Source organism: Copadichromis virginalis, linkage group LG18, assembly GCF_057382275.1.
Source record: "Copadichromis virginalis isolate Kocher_CV1m ecotype Utaka linkage group LG18, C_Virginalis_male_GT1.1, whole genome shotgun sequence".
In the NCBI taxonomy this organism is placed as follows: Eukaryota; Metazoa; Chordata; class Actinopteri; order Cichliformes; family Cichlidae; genus Copadichromis; species Copadichromis virginalis.
In genome coordinates, this window is record NC_140635.1 from 36,779,002 (window position 1) to 36,802,384 (window position 23,383).

A 23,383-nucleotide genomic window follows, 5' to 3' on the forward strand; every position below is an offset into this window, starting at 1 on the left:
TGTTCTGCTTGTAATCTTGCAGGGAACACCTGGCTGTGACCCGATTTATGGTAAAATAATAATTATAATAAAATAATTAAAATAATTATTAGTTTAGAAATTCTTCTATAACCAGTGCCATTGGTACTTTTTGCAACAATACGGCCACAAGTGTGTTGCAGAAGCTCTTTGGTTTTACCCATGAGATATTTGTGTGACACCTTGGTAATGAGACATCATTTTACAGGCTTTATCAGTTGGGACTGAACCAGCTGATATGGATTTGCACTATGTGACAGCATTTCTTGGATCATTGATGATAACTGGTGATGTGTTCAATACTTACTTTACCTGCTGTTTAGTGTTTAACAGCAGGTAAAGTAAGTAAACACACACACACACACACTTCTATATACTTCAGGTGTAACGACTGAATATTAGAATTAGGCTGTTGCCTTCCTTTGAGCTCAACAGTCACCTCTTGAACCATTTTTAAATAGAACAATTGATATTTTCTCTGTAACAGATCACTCTATGTAACCTGGTTTTATGCTTAAATCCCAGCAGATACGCAGCTTCTGAAACCTTCAGCCCTGTAGTACCACAGCATGGCGTGATTAAAGTCATTTAAGTCACACTACTTTCTCATTTTTATGCCTAGTTTGAAAAGGTTAGGTTTGACAGTGTCTACATGCTTAAAGGCATGGAAGCGCTTTAAACATGTAGCATGTGGCTAATTACACGCTGTATGCGTAACAGTAAGCACACGTACTCCAAGTCCCATGATGCATCTGGGCAGAAAACAGGCACAGACACACCCCGCATATCCGTGTTGGTTCTGTTTGATGTGACATCGTGCTTCTTCGCCCGCAGGCTACACAAACTGCTGTGACACAATATTGAACGGCTTGTGTTGGAGACGCGGTGTTGTCCCACCAAATAAAGAGCACGGTACGTTTCCTTTCTCTGCGAACTCTACAGATACGCTTTATTAGTTTCCGTTATCAGTTTGATAACGTTAGCCTATGTGGAGAGCAAAGGTTGACTCAAACTGATGCGGTGTGTGCCAACAAGGCGAGGGAACGGGTTCACTGTCAAACCGCCTGAACGGGACTCTGGGTTTTTGGTGAGTTAATGAAAGTTAATTTCAGCTGAAAGCATCAAAGTGTTTCATGATATGCTTGCCTTTTGCAAACGGCTGTAACACGGCAGCGTGTTACAGCTGGTGTTAAACTGCCAGTGATGCTTCACAACAAGATACAAGTTTTGATTTTTGAGTAAGTTTTTGTCTAAATTCCTAGAACTGGTTACTTTTAGTGAATCATACAAAACTTCATCACCAGAAAATTACTTACCCGGATGTTTGACAATCAACAACTCGAGTTTTAATTGTCCCAGAAAAGCCTGCAGTCGTTTTAAAAAGCAAAAGGTGTCCTGATTACCTTTGACACGAAACCTACTTTCTAACCTTTGTCCAATCGGGACAACAGTTTTCAGAGTTTTGAGGTTTTGACCGTTCAAAGAGGAAGTGGTTGTTGCCTTGCGGTTTGGTGCTGTCTGCAAATTCTGTCTCACGTGTAAGGAGGTTTTTGCGAAGGGTGATTTCAGTCTTGTGGCATATATTTAAAAAAGTACACACACATAGAAAAGTACACACATTGAGTTCTCAGGTTTTTCTCACTTACTCATTATAGAAATAAAATCGGGTCCCTGCCAGCTTCTGAAAGTAAAGTAATGCAACCTCTGATGAGCAGCACATGTTGTATTATACAATGTCATTATTTAACACGGTGGTTGATTCGACAGCTGTTAGCTGTCCTTAGCAGCAACACATTGAAGTAATGAATGGCTGTCAGTCTGGCATCATTGTCAGTTTTTAAACAGCGTTGCTTTACGTTGAGCTTTGCAGCCAGTTGTTCATGTACAGCTCTTGCTCTGGTCCACTACAACATTTCAGTCGAGGTCTGGACTTTGACTGGGCCATTGCAGCTCATTGATTCTTCAGCCCTTCTTGTTGCAGGTGTGTTTGGCTCTTTATCATGTTGCATGGCCCATTTGCAGCCAGCCTCTAGATTTTAAACAGATAGTCATACATTTGACTGTAGGAAACTAAGATAGGAAACGCATTACAATTAGGGCTGGGCTATACTGATAATCACGGTCACGATAATACCGGTGTAATGTTGGGCAGCGATAGGAAAATGAAATATTGCGATAGAATATGGGTAAAACACGCATGCGCAGTTACTTTTTTTAAGTAGTAATGGAGTTACAATATTGTAAACGTAACTAATTACCAGGAAAGGTAACTATTGCATTACTTTAGAAAATGTTTAAATTAGAGATGGCACGATACCACTTTTTTTTATGTCCGATACCGATATCATAAATTTGGATATCTGCCGATACCAATATAGAATAGAATAGCCTTTATTGTCATTGTACAGAGTACAACGAAATTGGAGTGCCACTCCGTTGGTGCAAGTTTCAATAATAAATATAAATGTAAAATATAAAAAGTACAAAAAAAACAATCGTAAGTACTCAAACAATAGTATGTACAATATATACAGGATAGCAGCATTAATATAATGACAGTATGAGTAGCAGCATAATATAATGACAGTGACTGTATGGAATAGGTTCAATTGTTTTTGTGCTTATTTACTACGGTGGTAGCTCTGGGAAAGAAGCTATCCCTGAATCTGTTTGTCCTGGTTTTATGTGACCTGTACCGTCGGCCTGACGGTAATAGTTCAAAGTAGTAAAAACGAGCACCAAACTGGAGAGCTAAGAGCCGCTGCACCCGTGCGCGCCGCCATCTTGAATCTGTCAATATGAATCCGATATAGTGTTTTTTAATCAATAAGACTGTTTTTTTAATATCTTGCTGCATTTTGATAAGTTCATACTCAAGTTTAAATAAACAACAACACTAAAGCTATTCTGTTAAACCTGTATGTAAAAAATACACTGCACCCAAAACATTACATAGTTCAGCAAAACTGATCAATCTAATAAACTTAAACCTGCTCCATCCTCCCTATTCTGGCATTTTAAAGAGTACTTAGCAGAAATATTAAGCAACCTAACTAATAGGGTTGCAAACTCCCAGCAAAAAAAAGGGGGGAACCACGCTCCACCTCATGACGCTTAATCGACATAATCAACTTTAATTTGATGCAGTGTGAAAAAAAATGCACAGAAATCAATTATTTTTCAAGAATAATTAAATAGATTCAACATCTTTCTTCAACAGAACTGCACAGATGGTATCTTTCCAAAGGAAAAAGTACTATAGCTTACTAGGGTATATTAGACTTAATAGTTACTATATACAGTAATGGACTTCTATACATTTTACATCAGATTAAAACTTTGGGTGTAAGATTCAGATAATTATTTATTAAAAGCTCGACATTTTAAATGAGAATAAGAAAGAAAAGTATGTCTTTGTGCCCCCTTTTCCCTGTTCATGCCCTATCGGCCCCCCTGGCTAAACTTTGCTAGATCCGCCCCTGCACAGTTACAGCCGTCAGCTGTAGAAAAAGATCCTCGAGTAGAAAGTAATATTAAATACATTATAACAACAGCTTATCAAGCTAAAACGTGCTGCTGTTGTTCAGCCGCTGGTTTCCTCTTTCTGGTGCAAAGTGGGCCAAAAACAAAGAAGAGAGACGGACTCGCCACAGAAAAGCCGATCAGCTGATCATTGATCAGTGTCACGATTGAAGTGGCAGCAGGAGAGAGAAGAGGCAGTCGCTCCATAGGTTGTTAAGCTTAACGCTGGAATGCTTTACAAACATTCAGAGATGAACTTACACACTTGCTTTACTTCTCTCTGGGAAAACTTCCTCGGAGATGAAATGTTGGTTTGGTAGCGAGGCTACAAATACACACAGCTGCTCTATCACGTGACCACACTGCTGCGACGTGCTACGGTTATGAGCCGAGTTACGCCGTGTTGCAAGTTTTGTGAGGTGCTTTTTTTTTTTTCTTATATTTATTGGATCGGATTACATTTTTTATTTTTCTCCGATATCCAATCCAGTAATTTACGTCAGTATCGGACCGATACTGATATGTAATATCGGATCGGTCCATCTCTAGTTTAAATATGTAAAAGAGCTTGGATCCCCTCTTAATGAACTCTACTAAAATATAAATTACTAAACATACTTGAACATACTAAAATATATCTTCAGCTGTTTGTTATAAAAATGAGTTTATTATTAAAGTAAATGGGAACTAGCCTTTTATCTCTTCTAAGAGAAAAATCATTTCTGCACTTCCACTTCAGCTGTTTGCTACCTTTGAATTATCTGGACTCTCCATGACTTTGTCTCATCGCTCTACATATCTGTTTGTATGTCAGCACCCGCCCATGCCTGCCTCTGGTTGATTTACCATGACTACTTTACTCTTCCTCAGCCAATCAGCAGCACTTGTGCAATTGTTTCACCCTCCCTAGCTCACAGTAAGATGAAGACGGCTTTAAGCATCTGTGTGTTGAAAAACAGTAACGCACCCACCGCATTTTCTTGTTAGTAACGGTTACGGCGTTGTAATGATAGAAAAAGTAATTGGTTAGATTACCAGTCGCTGAAAAAAGTTATTTTAATGGCCTTATTCTCATCACTGTGAAGAACATGGCTGCTGGTTTGTGGTACCCCAGATACTCCACCTTCCTCCGTCACTTGGTTTGGCCGTGAGTCTGGCCTGCCTCAGAGACTCCAGGATCGTGGCCACCTGCTCCACATTCTTGGCACAGATGTCGTTGTGGATGATGTTATCTGGGGAGGTGCAGGAAAGTGTCTGGGACTCCGAACAAGCCAAATGCATTACTCTGTGTGTGGACAGGGGAGGCCAGTTAACCAAAGAGTAAAAAGTACAATGGTGAAATATAGCGCTGCATGATCAAGCAGTGTCTGTAAAAGAGCTCACGCGAGTGTTCATATAAGTAATCTCATCATAATCAACGTGAGGTAAGAACGTGGTAGCAAAGTTGTTTTTGATTCATTTCTATAGAAGAACACTACTTTTAATCTGAGCTTTTTTTTAAATTAATTTTTAATATGTGACTTGAGACACATTCATGTATTAAAATAGCTAGGTGTTTATAACCACACAAATTCAATTAGGCAGGTATTTCTTTTAGTTTGCAGACAACATGTGCTTCATTTTGCCAGCATTCAGTACGAGTTTGAGATGGAACAAATGTGACTGAATAATAAATGCAATCTGTAGATGATCAAAATCCAGGGCATTTGAGTTTGTGTGATAGTAAACAACAGTGTCATCAGCGTAGAGATGCAGCAGATGCATTCTGCTCCAAATTATTAATGTAAACTGCAAATAGTGTCGGTCCTAATACAGAGCCTTGAGGTGCACCTTTTGTGACACTTGGATAACAAGAACAATCGTGGACTGCATCGTGAACACTCTGCTTATGATCAGAAAGATAATTTGAAAACCAGTCAGTAGCTTGGTCTGGAAAGCCAATATCTAAAAGTCTGTGACATAACAGCTTATGATGTACTGTGTCAAATGCTTTTGACAAATCTATAAAAAGTGCCACACAGTAAAAGCTTCCACAAAGTCATTTAAAACTTTAATCGAAGCTGTGACAGTGCTATGTTGCTTTCTGAAACCAGACTGATCGGGGGAGAGAATATTATTTTAGAAAAAGATTTGGAAAGCCTCATTCGCACTGGAAAACTACATTTAACATACATTGCTACTACACCATCTTTTCTTGGACGATGAACACCATATCTATCTTGTCAGGTAGGCATTAACATGTAAAATATGTAACCCAGGCATGTTTTTAAAACTACTCAGGTGGGCCAGGATTAGGCTGAATGCCAGAAATGAGTCCACTGTCAGAGGCCATAAGAAGATCATTTGTAACCTTCACTAAAGCTGTTTCTGTGCTGAGCTCTGAAACCTGACTGAAACTCTTCAAATAAACCTCTGCAGATGATCTGTTAGCTGTTTGACAACTACTCTTTCAAGGATGTTTGATATAAAGGAAGGTTGGAGATTGGCCTATAATTAGCTAAGACTGCTGGGTCTAGAGATGGCTTTTTGAGTAAAGGTTTAACTACAGCCAGCTTGAAGGCCTGTGGTACATAACTGATTATTAGAGATAGGTTGAGCATATTTAAGATCGAAGAATTAATTAATGGCAGGACTTCTTTGAGCAGTTTTGTAGGAATGGGGTCTAAAAGACACGTTGATGGTTTGGAAGAAGTAATTATTGAAGTTAACTCAGAAAGATCAATTAGAGAAAAAGAGTCTAACTTAACATCAATGGTACTAAGAGTAGCTGTAGATAATAATACATCTGTGGGATGATTATTGGTAATTTTTTCTCTAATGATAAAAATTTTATTTGTGAAGAAGTTCATGAAGTCATTACTAGTTAACGTTAAAGGGATGGTTGGCTCAAAAGAGCTCTGTTTGTCAGCCTGGCTACAGAGCTGAAGAGAAACCTAGGGTTGTTCTTATTTTCTTCAATCAGTGATGAATAGTAAGATGTTCTGGCTTTGCGGAGGGCTTTCTTATAAAGCAGCAAACTATTTCTCCAGGCTAAATGATGATCCTCTAAATCTGTGACACGCCATTTCCTCTCCAGATTACGAGTCATCTGCTTTAGGCTACGTGTTTGAGAATTATACCACGGAGTCAGGTACTTCTGATTAGAGGCCTTAGTTTTCACAGGAGCTACAGTATCCAGAGTCGTACGTAGTGAGGAGGTGAAATTATTAACAAGATAATCGACCTCTGTTGGGGTAGCGTTCAGATAGCTGCTCTGCTCTGTGTTGGTACAGGGCATTGAAGATGATAACAGTGGGTGGATTATATTCTTAAACATAGTTACAGCGCTTTCAGAAAAACATCTACTTTGATAAAGTCTACTCTCCACCGCTGTGTAATCAATTATTGTAAATGTAAATGTTATCAGGAAATGATCAGACAGGAGAGGGTTTTCAGGAAACACTGTTAAATGTTCAGTTTCTATGCCATATGTTAAAACAAGATCTAGAGTGTGATTAAAGTGGTGGGTGGGTTCTTTTACATTTTGAGAGAAACCAATTGAGTCTAATAACAGATTAAATGCCATGTTGAGGCTGTCATTTTCAGCATCTACATGGATGTTAAAATCACCCACAACAACTGAGCATTAAACCAGATTAAAAACAAAGAGTTCTGATAAAGTCTGAGTAAGGCCCAGTTGGATGACGGGCCGCAACAAAAAAACAGGTAGTGTGCATATACTTTCTCCTGGCTGTGTTTGACATCATTATTTAGGGCTGTGCTGATAATATGGTATGGTATTACTTTTTATGTGATTGTCGTATCACAGTGTCATTGTTATAGCAATGCTATGCGTTCACATCTTCAGCACACACAATGGAACAAGCACAGACACACAGGCATGTCTGAGAGGGAGAGCTATTCAATCTTCAATACTGTGTAAAATAAACTTGTTTCACCACTTAAGACAAAAAAACTTTTCTCCTGCTATATATGCACTATGATGCAGCTCATGTCAGATTTGCACTCCAAACGAGGTAGTGTATGATAAATGAGGGGCGCTTGCTGATTGTACTCATTATTTATTTACACTTATAAATGGTCCTGCCTGCAAGTTGCCAGTATCAATGCTGATACACGGTGCATTCAGAAAGCATTAACAGCATATCCCTTGTTCCACGTTTTGTCACGGTACAGCCTTTTTCTTAAATTATTATTGAAATGGTGTCGGTCCTAATACAGAGCCTTGAGGTGCACCTTTTGATTATGATTATTCCTGAATTCATTTTTCACAAAATTCTATAATGCCCCAAAACAACTTGCTTTGAAGTTCTTTTAAATTCATTAAAGACAAAACTAAAAAGAGTCATAGGAATAACACAAAGGTTTCTGTAATCTGACTGAAGCTACTTGTATAAAAAATTGGAGGAAAATCATTTCATCAAGATTTCCAGTCTTATTCATAATACCAGGAAACGTTTGTTTTGTTTTTGATTGATGTCTCTCTTCTTTCTTTCCAGATTCATTATGAATTTCTTCTTGGAAACCATCAAAGTACTCCTTTTGTCCATCTGGTACAATGTGGAGTCTTTCATCTACTTCTTTGTGCCAAAGAAAAAGAAGAACATTGCTGGTGAGGTGGTGCTCATTACAGGAGCCGGTGGTGGAATCGGCCGTCTCATGGCTCAGGAATTTGCAGCTTATAGCACCGTGCTGGTGCTGTGGGATATCAACCAGGAAGGGATGAAGGAAACTGCTAGACTGGCTAAAAGTAATGGAGCCAGTCGAGTCCACTACTATATCTGTGACTGCAGTGACAAGAATGAAGTTTACAGAGTGGCTGACCAGGTAAAGTTTCTGGGTGAACATTAGACCGACGTGCCTGTAGCGCAACTGGCATCTACTTCGTTTTTGACTTGAGTTAACATCGATGTGTACGTGCAACAAGTTAACCACCTGAGCTTATTACAACGTCCAAACTTTCAGTGGCTTGAAAATAAAAATACATTATATTAGTCTAAGTAGTTTTAGAACTTTTAACTTTTGTATTCAAATGATTTTAAGTCTTCAGAGAAATCTGTGGTTTCCCTCATTGTCTAATTCAGGTTCATTGGGGGGCTGGAGCCTATTGTAGTGGGTGAAAGATGGGGCGCACCTTAAACAGGTTTCTACTTGTTGCAGGGCTAACAGAGAAATGACCATTAAGAGTCATAGTCACAATTTAGAATCAGCAGCTAATCTAACCATATATTTGTGATGGGTGAAGCTGGAGTACCTGGACTGCTACACAGAAAAGTCCCAGGAAGCCAGTGCTTTTAACTGTAGGACGTAATTGCTGTGCAGCAACAGTGCTAACCACTGGATCAACATGTTACTTACTTTGTTATCACACTGTCTGATCCATTCACTTTAATTCAGTTTTTTGGCTTGTGACAATGATGCTATGGTTGCACAATTATAAGAAACCATATGAAAAATTTATGACATACAAGTTGTTCATAATTTCTGCAGGAGTTGGCAGAGCTGCATAAACGTTTGCTCATTAAGACCCCGTTGAATGCTAATGATGTGTTAATTCTCTCCTACTTAACAGCACATGGAGCTTTTGCACTTATGAGTAACTCGCTCTCTCACACTCAGCCACACACACATAGGCTTTCTTCTGTGTTTAATTTTACTTTTCCTTTATTTTTTCACGAGCAGCACTTGTCTCCTTGTGTACGACCGACAAACCTTACTGGACATAAAAGACGGTCTTTCTTATAACTTTCCGGAGTTCAAGTTTTGCAACACGGACGCTCCGTTTGCAGACCCCCCATTCATCTCACCTGAGACGCCTTTGTTCTCTGGCCCTGGAGGCCGCAAACGCCGACGCAGAGGGAGAAGATCTGGCGTTCTGGTTCGACTGAGACGGCGCACTAACAGACCACCGTTACCCAGTTTATTACTGGCTAATATGCAGTCTCTGGAGAACAAGCTGTGCGAGCTTCGGGCACGGATCTCATTCCAGCGAGAGATGCGGGACTGCTGCGTGATCTGCCTCACAGAAACCTGGCTATCGGACAAAGTACCGGACTCCGCAATACAACTGCCGGGGTTCTCTGTGCACCGCGCGGACAGGTCACAGGATCTTACTGGGAAAAGCAGAGGCGGTGGTGTGTGTTTCATGATCAACAACAGCTGGTGTGATTATGCGAACGTGCACCCGGTCAAATCCTTCTGCTCACCGGACCTGGAGTACCTGATGATTAAGTGCCGGCCATTCTGGCTACCGAGGGAATTTACAGCAGTGATTATTACGGCTGTTTACATTCCCCCACAAGCCGACACTGACCGTGCACTCAGGGAACTGTACAGCGCGATCAGCAGCGAGGAAACCGCACACCCAGAGGCAGCGTTTATCACAGCCGGAGACTTTAATAAGGGAAACCTGAAGAAAGTCTCACCAAAACTCCATCAACACATCCATTTTAACACACGTGGAGACCGGCTACTCGACCACTGCTACACCTCTTTCCGGGATGCGTACAAAGCCCTCCCCCGCGCCCCATTCGGCCAATCAGATCACTGCTCTATCCTGCTCCTGCCCGCCTACAGGCAGAAGCTGAAACAGGAAGCTCCAACCCGGAGGGCGGTGCACTGTTGGACGGACCAATCGGAGTCTGCGCTGCGGGACTGTTTTGATCACGCGGACTGGGAAATGTTTCACGTGGCCGCCAGAGACATTGATGAATACACAGACTCAGTCTGTGGATTTATCAGGAAATGCGTGGAAGATGTCGTCCCATCCAGAACAGTTAAATCCTTCCCAAATCAAAAACCCTGGATTAACGGAGATGTTCGCGCGGCACTGGCGGCACGGAGCACCGCCTTTGCCTCCGCGAACACATCGGACTACAAACACGCACATTACCAACTCCGGAAGACGATCAAAGCAGCCAAACGTGAGTACAGGGACAGGGTGGAACAACAGTTTGACAACCCTCGGAGTATGTGGCAGGGACTAAACACGATCACAGACTTTAGAGGGAAAACCAGCACACCGCAGACCACGGCCTCTCTGTGTGAGGATCTAAACGTATTCTACGCTAGATTCGACGCAGCGAACACCATGAGACCGGACAGTGTGCGCACCGCGGATGACGTCAGTGCGCACTGTGTCTGAGGAGGATGTGCGGAAGTGCTTCAGGAAGGTGAACGCACGCAAAGCTACTGGTCCGGACGGGATTCCCGGCCACGTCCTCAGGTCATGCGCGGCTCAGCTGGCTGGAGTGTTCACGCACATCTTCAACCTTTCCCTCTCTCTGTCTGTAGTCCCAGCCTGCTTCAAAATGGCCACCATCGTCCCTGTACCCAAATCCTCCACCATCTCCTCATTGAACGACTGGCGACCTGTAGCCCTGACCCCCATCGTGAGCAAATGCTTCGAGAAGCTGGTCAGGGACTTCATCTGCTCTGCACTACCCGACTCACTGGACCCTCTACAGTTTGCATACCGCCACAACAGGTCCACTGATGATGCCATAGCCCTGACACTACACACTGCCCTGTCACACCTGGAGAAGAGAGACACGTATGTGAGGATGCTGTTTGTAGATCACAGCTCAGCATTCAATACCATCGTTCCCTCAAAGCTGGACAGGAAACTGCAGGATCTAGGACTGAGCAGCTCCCTCTGCAGCTGGATCCTTAGCTTCCTGTCTGACAGACGCCAGGTGGTCAGACTGGGCAGCATCACCTCATCCCCCATCACACTGAACACTGGTGCTCCACAGGGGTGTGTACTGAGCCCTCTCCTATACTCACTCTACACCTACGACTGCACAGCCACTAACAGCTCCAACATCATTGTGAAGTTTGCGGACGACACTACAGTGGTGGGTCTTATCACCAACGGTGATGAGACGGCTTACAGGGAGGAGGTCAGCGCCCTGACCCACTGGTGTCAAGACAACCATCTCACCCTCAACGTCGCAAAGACAAAGGAGTTGATAGTGGACTTCCGGAGGTGCAGAGAAGTACACACCCCCATCACCATCAGCGGCGCTGCTGTGGAGAGAGTGAGCAGCTTCCGGTTCCTTGGAGTACATCTGGCTGAGGATCTTACGTGGTCAGTACACACAAACAAAACAGTGAAGAAGGCGCAGCAGCGCCTCTTCTTTCTCAGGAGACTGAAAAGATTCGGCATGAGCCCCCGCATCCTCAGGACCTTCTATCACTGTGCCATTGAGAGCATCCTCACTGGATGCATCACCACCTGGTATGGCAACAGCACCGCCTACAACTGCAAAGCTCTCCAGCGAGTAGTGCGGTGCTCTGAACGGATAATTGGAGGTGAGCTTCCCTCCCTCCAAGACATCTACAGGAAGCGGTGCCTGAGGAAAGCGGGGAGGATCATCAAGGACTCCAGTCACCCCAGCCATAAACTGTTCAGACTGCTTCCATCAGGAAGGAGGTTCTGCAGCATCCGGTCCCGTACCAGCAGACTGAGAGACAGCTTCTTCCATCAGGCCATCAGACTGCTGAACACGTCACTTGTTTTGCACATATTCAACTCTGTATATTTTATTATTATTATTATTATTATTATTATTTTATTTTATTTTTTTACTATTTAATTTGTAAAAATGTGTATACACACACACACACACACACACACACACACACACACACACGTAGGAAAATATTTAGTATACCCATCCAGAAATGCATACACTATTATATATTGTACATATATTTATTAGTTTCAGGTTGGCCATTCTTGTATTTTGCTCGTTTGTGTTGTTGTGTTTGCACATCTCTGTTGCTTGTGGGGCTCGCACACAAGAATTTCACTCACATGTGCTGTGCCAGTGTGCCTGCACATGTGATGTGACAATAAAAAGTGATTTGATTTGATTTGATTTGATACACTAAAATTAAAATTAGCTGCAGACAGCTTGAGTAATGCCGTCCTTTGCATTGTTGACTTTTCATTTATTTGAAATGCTGGTGCAAAGTGGCAATGACAGCAGTCGTGTTAATCACAGTGGCTCCTACAGCAGCTTTTCCCTCATCGTTAAAGTGAAGCTCCGCATATTTTAGGTATAATTCTTTAGGGCAAAAAACCCCAAAACAATAATAAAAATAATCCAAAGACTAAAATGCACCTTTCTCTGACTCAGCAATTAATTAATTCATGTTTTATATTAAGACTTTTGCTTTTTGTACACATCTGTATACATTAGCAGTACGGTTAAATAATTGATTTGTCCTTTCATGTGTAGAAACATGAGTCAGCAATAACCATCGAGTACAAGCATCACTTCCTGCCTTCTGTCTTGTTTGGGTCTAGATCAGCGTTTCACAGGAAGATTTAACACTGAAAAATGTAAACAGAATGAATATACAGTGTAGGAAGCTGTAAATGAACGGACACTCACACTACTCCCCCGGTAGTGTTGCTTAGCGGCGTTACTACTCGTGGTGTCATTGTCCACGTCACAGGCGTGGGATCGCTTTACCTTGGCCACGCCCGCTCCGGCTGAGGAGCCACCACGGGCCGTTTTAAGTGTAACTGTAACCATCCAAACATGTTTCTCTCTTTGCATACTCTCTCTTGATTCAGTTTGTTGTCAGAGGTTTTCTCTAAGATGGAAGCTGACAGGATCTTTGTTTTATCACTTTATTGGGAGGCTTTTATTTTGTGTACCATAATGAAATATTTTCTAGTCAGTGTAACATAATGTAGTGTGTGTTTGATCTCCAACTGAATTGTGAATTGGTGCTATTTAAAATTTAACTAAAAAGTGAATCTAAATGTTATGTAGACTGAGCCTGCGGCGCTGTGAAAAACTGTTGGCCCCGTCCTGATTTCAGGTTTTTTGTATGTTTGTCACACTTGCATGTTTGAGCTCATCAAAGAAATTCAAATATTAGATGATCAAATATTAGTTACATGACACACAAACAGGAAGGCTTTTAAGAGGGAAGAAAAATCCATACCTACATGGCCCCATGTGGAAAAACTGATATACCCTGATCTGATTTAAATCTGATTTAAACTGATATACTGGTATACAAACCCCCCGTTATAACAAATTCATTGTGGTGTATCACAGCATTGTAACGCTGAGTTCAATGCCAATTTAGCCACATCCAGGCCTGATTACTGCCACACCTGTTCTCAATCAAGAAATCACTTTGAATAGAACCAAAAAGATCCTCAAAAACAAGACGACATGGCACGATTCAAGGACATTGAGGAAGAAATGAGAAGCTAATTGAGATCTGGAAAAGGTAATGAAGCCATTTCTAAAGCTGTGGGACTCCAGTGGACCACAGTGAGAGCCATCATCCACAGATGGCAAAAGCATGAAACTGTAGTGGACCTTCGCTGTTCTCTTAGGGTAATTTTGGTCGGCCGGCTTTTCCTGAGAGGAGTCATCCGAGATCACCAAAGACCCCAGAACAACAACTGCAGGCCTCACTAGCCTCAGTTAAGGCTACTGTTCATGACTCCACAATAAGAAAGAAACTTGGCAAAAATGGCCTGCAGAGCAGTTCCAAGACAAAACCCACTGCTGAGCGAAAGGAACATAAATGCTCGTCTCAGTTTTGCCAGGAAACATCTGGATGATCTCCAAGACTTTTAAGAAAATACTCTGTGGACTGACGAGACAACACTTTTTCACACCGCTGTATGTTTGAGTTATGTCTGTGCATCACTGAGGCAGCTGAGAGAACAACAACAGCTCTTCGTCTAAATCACAGATCAATTTCAAGACAACACAGATTGTTTGGGAAATCATAGAATCTCTTTTCCTCATGCATATCCTACAGCTGTTGTACATTTTACTTTGGAGTATCTTTTTTACAAAATGATATTTATTCATACGTGATGGTTTTTCTTCATTCCTTCATGTAGGTGAAGCGAGAGGTGGGTGATGTCAGCATTTTAGTGAACAACGCCGGCATTGTGACAGGAAAGAAGTTCATGGATGCTCCTGATTCACTGATTGAGAAGACCATGGATGTCAACATCATGGCTCACTTTTGGGTCAGTCAGTAAAGGACATGGACAAGTCTCCACATGATTTTACTAGCAGATTAGACAACACTGTGATATTTAATTTGGCATTAACGTCTCCAGTTGATTCTTTAGTAGAATTTAAGAATGAATACGACCTTTTCTGTTACAGCAGGTGATTTGGTCTTTTTTTTTCCCCCCCTTTTCTTTCTCCCCTCAGACCTACAAGGCCTTCCTTCCTGCTATGATTGCCAACAATCATGGGCACCTTGTCAGCATTGCCAGCTCTGCTGGACTAATAGGAGTCAATGGATTGGCAGGTGTGTTTTCTTCCCTAAACATGTGATGCATCTCAGTAATTCTAAAGTTGAATGTGTTGGATGAATCCCCTGTTTGACACGTGGAGCTTGAGAACATGACGTATTCTTTAATCTATTTATTGTTTTTATTAAGGACTGAATTATTTATTAAGCCATCAGTGTAAAAGTGCATACTCCCATACGTGATCATTTTAACTAAACAAATACACTTTCTGGTATTGGTGAAGTAACCTTATTTAAGGAACATCTCTTTGTAATGCTTTGTCTTATACCTTCATTCTGCAGACTACTGTGCCAGTAAATTTGCTGCAGTAGGGTTTGCAGAGTCTGTGGGTCTTGAGCTGCTAGCAACTGGGAAAGATGGTGTCAAAACTACGATTGTATGCCCGTACTTCATCAACACCGGAATGTTCGATGGATGTCAAACTAAGTAGGTCATGCTACATGGTTTCCATTTTTATGGTTTCAAATGTCACAGGTGTCATTAAGAACCTGTACAGTGGTTTTCAAAAGTATTGGCCCCCTTGAACTTTCCCACATTTTGTCACATTACAGCCACAAACATGAATCAATTTTATTGGAATTCCAGGTGAAAGACCAACACAAAGTGGTGCACACGTGAGAAGTAGAACGAAAATCAGACATGATTCCAAACATTTTTTACAAATAAATAACTGCAAAGTGGGGTGTGCGTAATTATTCAGCCCCCTGAGTCAATACTTTGTAGAACCAGCTTTTGCTGCAGCTCCAGCTGCCAGTCTTTTAGGGTCTGTCTCTACCAGCTTTGCACATCTACAGACTGAAATCTTTGCCCATTCTTCTTTGAAACAGCTCCAGCTCAGTCAGCTTAGATGGGCAGCGTTTGTGAACAGCAGTTTTCAGATCTTGCCACAGACTCTTAGATCTGGACTTTGACTGGGCCATTCTAACACATGGATATGTTTTGTTTTAAACCATCCCATTGTTGCCCTGGCTTTATGTTCAGGGTCGTTGTCCTGCTGGAAGGTGAAGCTCCGCCCCAGTCTCAAGTCTTTTGCAGACTCCAAGAGGTTTCCTTCCAAGATTGCCCTGTATTTGGCTCCATCCATCTCCCCATCAACTCTGACCAGCTTCCCTGTCCCTGCTGAAGAGAAGCCCCCCCAGAGCATGATGCTGCCACCACCATATCTGACAGTGGGGATGGTGTGTTCAGAGTGATGTGCAGTGTTAGTTTTCCGCCACACAGAGCGTTTTGCATTTTGGTCTCATCTGACCAGAGCAGCTTCTTCCACATGTTTGCTGTGTCCCCCACATGGCTTGTGGCAAACTGCAAACGGGACTTCTTATGGTTTTCTGTTAACAATGGCCTCAGACTTCTCACTCACTCTGCTTCATACTTGGCTGTTAACCACTCCGATGTGGGATGGAGTTCACCACCTGATACCAACAGAAGCACATCATCTACAAAAAAACAGAGATAAAAGTTGCAAAAGTCGAAATTTTGAGATTTAAGTCAAATGTATTTTGAGAAAAAAGTCAAAATGTGGAGATTATGGTTGTTTCCAGACAAACTGCAGCAGTTGCTGTACCCTATAAGTTTATAACGTAGTACTTCAGAATCTCATTTAGTAACAAGGAATGAAGTTATTTCTCTTTTGGGTCAAGTACAAGGACATTGAAAAGATGGTGCAGAAAGTTGCTTATGGCCACACAAACTTGGAAGAATGGATTTATACAGCATGAAATGGTTGTTCATGGACAGATTCAAGGCTACCAACAGTTGCATCACAAGTATGCTGATCAGTTAGTAAAACTAACTGTCTATACAAGGCATTTTGTAGCTGTGGCAGTTTGTCTCGAAATAACCGTAATCTGAATATTTTTACTTTTTTTTCTCGAAATAGAATTACAATAGTTTTTCTTAGTGTCACACCAATATTCCTCCATGCTACAAACGGAGATAGATGCCACTGTTGTCAAGGTGCATACTCCTCTTAAAGCATGGAGGTCTCCACCTGAAATCCAGCACACTGTGACTCTATGAGCAACAGGAGGGGGAGGATTAGGATTACTGAGTGTCAGAGCCATCATCAGAGATGCGCCAGCCCACCAACCATCACCACCTCACCAGATGAGTGGCTCCAAGAATGCCTTAAGCAGCTGAAGATGCATAAAGATGTCGGACCAAGCCCTTGCATGATACCATTGGGCGAGGATGTGCTGACATCAAGAAGTGCTACCAGTGGCTAGAAAAGGCCAATGTAGACAGAGGCTCTGATTATTGTTAACAGGCCTAAGCAGCAGGTCCACAGAGACAGGAGCCTACCCCAGCTGACATGACCTAAGTTGCAGATTCTGCAAAGGTGTCCCAAGACGCCATCTAGCACATAGTCGCAAACCACCTTGCTGACACATATGAGGAGTAGAAGTCCTGTTACACTTCCAGTTTCACACAAAAACAGCAGCTGCTGACCAACTAACCAAACATATTGGTTATTAACCAGGAACAGAAGACCACAGGTTATGTGATGGAAGTGGACTGGCAGCACTGAAAGTGCTAAGCCACATGTTAACAGACACGACTGAACATGAGGTTCCTTTTTTTTGGGCACACGCTTACAGCCACTTTATTAGGTACACTGTTCAATTGCCTCTCAACACAAACATGTGATCAGCCTACCATACAATGCAATTGGGCAAGTAGACATGGTCAGTACGACTGCCTGAAGCTTAAACTGAGGATCTGACTGGCATCAAACTGAGACTTCAGTGACTTTGAATGTAGCATGGTGTCAAACCATGCTTCTTAGTGTTTCACAAACTGCTGATCTGCTGGGGTTAATCCCACCCAGGCATCTGTAGGATGGCAGAGACTGGTCCAGAAATTAATAACCAGTGAGTGTCAGCTGTCTGGGTGACGAGCTGATAGGCAACATTAACAAGGTTACTGTGACTTACAGTAAAATTTCCTCCCTTACTGTAATGTTTGGATGGCAATGTCAGAATGTCAGTTCATGCTTGTGGAGATGTTACGGTGTGTGTGTCCTGTTTAAATAGTGTTCAGTTGGTACTGAGTATTGTTGCCACAGTGTCCATCCCTGTATCACCACAGTGCATCGAGCCAGATAAGGCATCATGTCATAAAGCTCAGTCAGCTCAATATTGTTTCTTCAACATGGCAATGAGTTCACTGTAGTGGCCTTCAGCTGCCACATCCCAATGAAGCAGCTTTGGGATGTGGTAGGTTCACATTATGCACGTGCAGCCGACAGATCGGCAGCAGCTGAGGCCATGATGTCAACGTGCACCAAAATCTAAGTACTGTTTTCATCACCTTGTTTAATCTATGGCACAAACATTAAGGCATTTCTGACAGCAAAACGGGGGCAAACCTGGTGCTAGTACGGTGTAACTATTCATAGAGTTGCCATTTGTAGCATTATTGAAGGGTAAAATCTTTTTAGGGGGCCTGTTTGTGCAGATTCCAATAGTCTGTTTAAAATTAGAATTACATGTTGTATATTTGGTGTGATGAATGTTATAATACACATCATGTAAGCAGATGTAGTGCATTAATTACATGAATTATATAAAGTGTAATAATTTTCCAAATCATTTAAAAATCTACCCTCTGTAACCTTCAACCAAATATCTGATTACCCACCCAGATTGTCGCAGGAGAACTTGAAATGGAGAACTTGACAAATGCTAAGTTCAGTGCTTTTTTTTTTTTTTTTTGTCTCTTTTTTTGTGTTCATCAGGTGGCCAAAACTGCTACCAATCCTGAATCCTGATTATGTGGCAAAGAAGATCATCCATGCTGTGCTCACAGACCAGGTCTACTTGCTTTTGCCTCGGAGCATGTACCTCATAGCTGGTCTGAAGAAGTTAGTCACTACCTTTCTTTGTTTCTTTCACTTGCACACAGTTCCACACTCACTAATGTAGAGATATCTGAAGATTTATCCACTTCACTTGTCCCATATTTTGTCATGCCTTATCACAAAATGGATCATTTGTATATCCCCATTGGAAAATTGAGGGTGCAGAAATTGGTAAAGTGAAATAGAACAAGTGCTGGGGTTTAATAGACCGCCTGACCTACCTCAAGACACAGAAGGCCTTGATTGGTCCTTCCATAGATCAATGCACCTATCTGGGGAAGGGTAGAGAATTTCCACAGCACTGAAGATCACAGTGAGCACAGTGGCCTCCATGTGTAAATGGAAGAAGCTTAGAACCACCAGCTCACTCTTTGGAGCTAGCTCCCCAGATGATCTGAGGGATCAGGTAGAAGGGCCTTAGTTAGCAATTATAACCAGATGGTTGCACTCAAAAAAACTGGAGCATTGCTGTTTGGAGAGAGAACGGTCCAGAAGGACTGGCTGTTTTGCAGCACTGATCATTTATACGCAGAGGCCAGACAGAAGTCACTTCTTAGTAAAAGGCATGTGGCAGCCTGCCTGAAGTTTGCCAAAAGGAACCTGAGGGGACTCTGAGATCACGAGAAATTAAATTCTCCAGTCTGATGAAACAAATATTAAACTCTTTTGCCTGAACGCCAAGCGTCATGTCTGGAGGAAACGAGGAACTGCTTATCACCTGACCAATACGGTCCCTACAGTGAAGCCGGGTGGTGGCAGCATCATGCTGTGGGGATGTTCTTCAGCAGCAGGAACAGGGAGACTGGTCAGGGTGGAGGGAGATGAATTCAGCAATGTACAGAGACGTCCTTGATGACCTTTTCCAGAGCACTCTGTACCGACCTCAGACTGGGACGAAGGTTCATCTTCCCCCTAAGCACACAGCCAGGATAGCAGTGGCTTCTTATCATGTCCCGAGTGGCCCTGCCAGGAGCCAGACTTGAACCGGCGGGGTTTTTGTTTTTAAGGTGAAAAGTGAATTGAATCCATTTTGAAAAAAGGCTTTAAGATAAAAATGTGAAACAAGCGAAGTGCTGTGAATGCTTTCTGGATGCTCTGTGCATAACAAATATAGTTTGGCTGCACTCCACTTTCTGGTGAAAACACTCATGCAGCAATGCACAGAAATTATGAATGACTAACTTTTTAATAATATTGTGGGCTATTTCTGGGGTCATGGGGGCACCAGTCACCATTCTGTGTATTTCTGGTTGTACTCTGGTGATTCAGGTGGCCTTGATGGGAGTGGGAGTGGCCTAATGACACTGCCTGTTGCTCTCTGGCCTTTGCTCGACTTGGTTAACTTCTAGTTTTTGTTGTGATGCATGTTACCATCTTTGAAGGTCGATTTTTGCTGGAGGTGGGGTGTTGAGGAGGATCATGTACACATGTTCACACGATGGGGCGGGGAAAGGCTATCACAAGAATACAAGGTGATGGATGTCTCTACCTGTAGCTGGTGACGTTTCACCTACAGGAATGGGACAACCTGTCAATATTTACCTGAAGTCCAACCTCGAAAAGAAGGCCTGGCCAAAAAAACGGGACTTTAGACCCTAAATCATATTTAGTTAGAATAATGTAAACCATATCAATAAATCCTGTATCCATTTTTACATATAAATATTAGGGGTGCAACGATACTCGTATCGATATTGAACCGTTCGATACAGTGCTTTCGGTTCGGTACGCATATGTATCGAACAATACAAAATTTTTTATTTATTTTATCAACTTTTCTTCTGATGATGCTGTCTGTGTTGAGCGCTCAGTGGATCTGCGTTCGACTTATCCGCCTAGGCTGCACTGTCGAGCGCAGATCCACTGAGCGCAGCGCAAGCTAGCAAGACAGAAGCTAAGCTGTTGCAACATGGCAAATTGAACCTCCCCCACCCTCATTCAGATCTGGCGTTTGGAACTATTTTGGTTTTCATGTGACGTATGACCCTGAAGGTAAGCGCGTCATGGACTAAAGTAAAACAGTATGTTGGATGTGCCACGCAATGCTCAATTACATGGGTGGGAACTAGTGTGTTAGCGCAGTTAGCTTGTTAGCTTGTTGGCCGTCCAGCCCCATGCACGGGGCGATCCGCGGTAGCTCGTTAACGGAGATTTGCCGTGTTGTGGCGTTAACGTCATTTCAGATTAACGCTGACAGCACTAGTGGGAACACAACGAATATGACTGCACATTTACTCCGACAACATCCTAGTGCAAAGACAAGTGGAAGCAGACAAAAACAACAAGCACGCATGCTGCAAACTTTACCCGAGTCATTGAGACAGCCGTTAGCACAGGATTCTCCTTATGGGGACCTGATATGTTTAATATGCTGCTGAGAATATAGCCCAGAAGAAGCGTATAGTATAGCTTTTATTTTGAAAGAGCAATTTCTCTGTAATAAACTCTCTTTTCCAAAGATGAGGGATTCCTCAATCAGATTTATTTTTTATTACTTTGTTGTTTCAGCAACATTAAATTTAAAAACTGTACTTTTGAGTTAAAATATATATTTATAATTTTAATAAATGACAAATTAAAAAAGCATGAACATTTTTTTGTATCAAAAAAATATGAAGCCGTGACACCAAAGTATCGAACCGAACCGTGAATTTTGTGTATCGTTGCACCCCTAATATATATATATTTTGCCAGAATCTCAGCTTAAAGCTCACAAAACTATTTCAACAAACTCCAAACAGTTAAAACAGCAAACGATTAAAACGGAGTCCACATAAAGTGGTGATGTTCCTAAATGAGAAAAGGAGAAATCCAGATTCTAGGTTTTATCCATTTCTCAGCAGAGAGAGTTTTATGGCTTTGTCCAGCAGCTGAAGCTGTGTCACGAGTTCCATACATATTGAAGGATGTCAGTGTGTCAGTTTGAACTGCTGTTAGCAGAGTTGGAAACAGATCTGAGGAGGAGAAATCGTTTCAGAGAGCCCAGTGAGCCAGACCAGCGTTCATCAGTGTGTCTGTGGTAAAAATGGTAACATTTTCCTCTTTCTGTATCATTGTATATGCAGCTATGAGCAAGCTTGTTGCCAAATACAGCGATTTGGTTGGTCAGATCAGTTTATTCGGATCCAAAACATCTGAAGAGTCAAGCTTGGTTTGACAAAAATAAATTCAGCAAATTCGTCCAATAAAAATACACGATTGGTGTGAACGGCTGCATTAGCAATAGGTAGTCCAAAAGTATTTTTAACGCACAAAATGTTCACACGGACGTCGTATGTCCGTATGTCCGGTGTGAAAAGGCACCAAATTTAAAACCAATTTGATACGTGCAAAAACTTATTGTATATTTAAAAAACAAAACAAACCCAAAACTGATTCTGAGATTTATTTTGTTTTTAATTATTTCTTTTTGCCCTCTTACTAACGTTTCCAGAATGACTCAGACCTAAATAATGTCTTTGGCACACACTGAACTCATGCACACTAACTAACACTCATAAAGATTCCACTTGGATGACTTTTGTGCCAGAATACAGTAATGTTGCATGTTGTTTATGTAATGGTCTTATCGTTGTCGGTGTGTTTGGTACAGTAGTTGTTTCAGGTCTGTCCTCGTCTTTGTCATCTTTTTGTGTGGATGTTTGTTTTTAGATGGATACATCCCAGCAATAACATGAGGTTAAACTTGGCTTTAAACTGATTGTTGAAGAGAAATATTATTTCCTTATAATTAAAATGACATCACAGCCATCACTGGCAGATTATTCGATTGCCGTAATGGTTACATATGTTATGCATTTCATTAAAATGACCTTGGTGCTGATGGGGTTATATTTCTGTTGTTGTCCTCATCCTGTTCTCTTTTGTTTCCCTCCATCATCGTCAGTGTGTTACAGTGGAAGCTGCGCTACCTCTTTGGCCGTTACATGGAATTGGCCGTTGAAATAGACTGCCACAAACGCCTCAGTGCACACTGAAATGTGTTTGGATGTTGTGCTCAGCTGTAATCTCTAACCACGTACAGGGCACATTGTAGCTCGGACTGTTGTAACGTGTAACGAAACATTCTGCAACCTCCGTCTGTGCTAAATGTTGAAGTTTACTAGGAGGGATTTGATGCTTTATTGACCATGAAACCCAGCACATGACATTTTTACATGTGATGGTGTATTTACATGTAGTGAAGCCATGAGTGCTATATAATATCTAAAATGTCAAGTATTAAAGACAACATTCAGATACTATGTCTTGCTCTCATAACACTTATTTAACTTTCATTAAATTTGTGTTTCCCTAATATTGTATTCGCCAATGTCATTATACTGAAACAAGATGTGGGGTCAAATCTTCCTGGACCTGACTTGTGCTACAAAGCTGGATTGCTCTTACGCAGCTAACTAACCCAGTGGTTTAAGAACTACAAAGGTGGATCATTTCTTATTGGGGAAGATTACCATGGCAACTCATGCCTAACTGGTTTCAGAGCATGTTATAATCCAGATTAGAGATCAGCAGGTATCGGATCAGCCACCGACTGACCAAGATCCCTAAGATCTCAGATGTTTCAGATCCTTAGGATTCCTGGGACCTCGTTCCATGAATTAGATTGTTTTTGTTTTTTAAGAGCATCTAATGTCTTTGTGTTGCCTCAAACACAAAGTGAAATACTTGAT

General features: G+C 41.9%; 1 protein-coding gene across 2 annotated transcripts in view; it reads left to right on the plus strand.

Moving 5' to 3' along the window:
* The first annotated feature begins 794 nt into the window (after positions 1-794).
* LOC146688439 (epidermal retinol dehydrogenase 2-like) overlaps positions 795-23,383 on the plus strand; it is a 34,209-nt gene continuing 11,620 nt past the window's right edge. The window contains exons 1-6 of one of the 2 annotated variants that reach the window (XM_085438770.1): positions 795-930; positions 8,040-8,367; positions 14,426-14,557; positions 14,748-14,847; positions 15,133-15,277; positions 18,588-18,713. In XM_085438770.1, the coding sequence (XP_085294896.1) occupies positions 8,047-8,367; positions 14,426-14,557; positions 14,748-14,847; positions 15,133-15,277; positions 18,588-18,713 (824 nt within the window). In that variant the 5' untranslated portion in view covers positions 795-930; positions 8,040-8,046. Of the gene's footprint in view, positions 931-966; positions 1,106-8,039; positions 8,368-14,425; positions 14,558-14,747; positions 14,848-15,132; positions 15,278-18,587; positions 18,714-23,383 lie in introns of those variants that run through there. The other variant, XM_085438771.1, reaches the window with a different exon arrangement.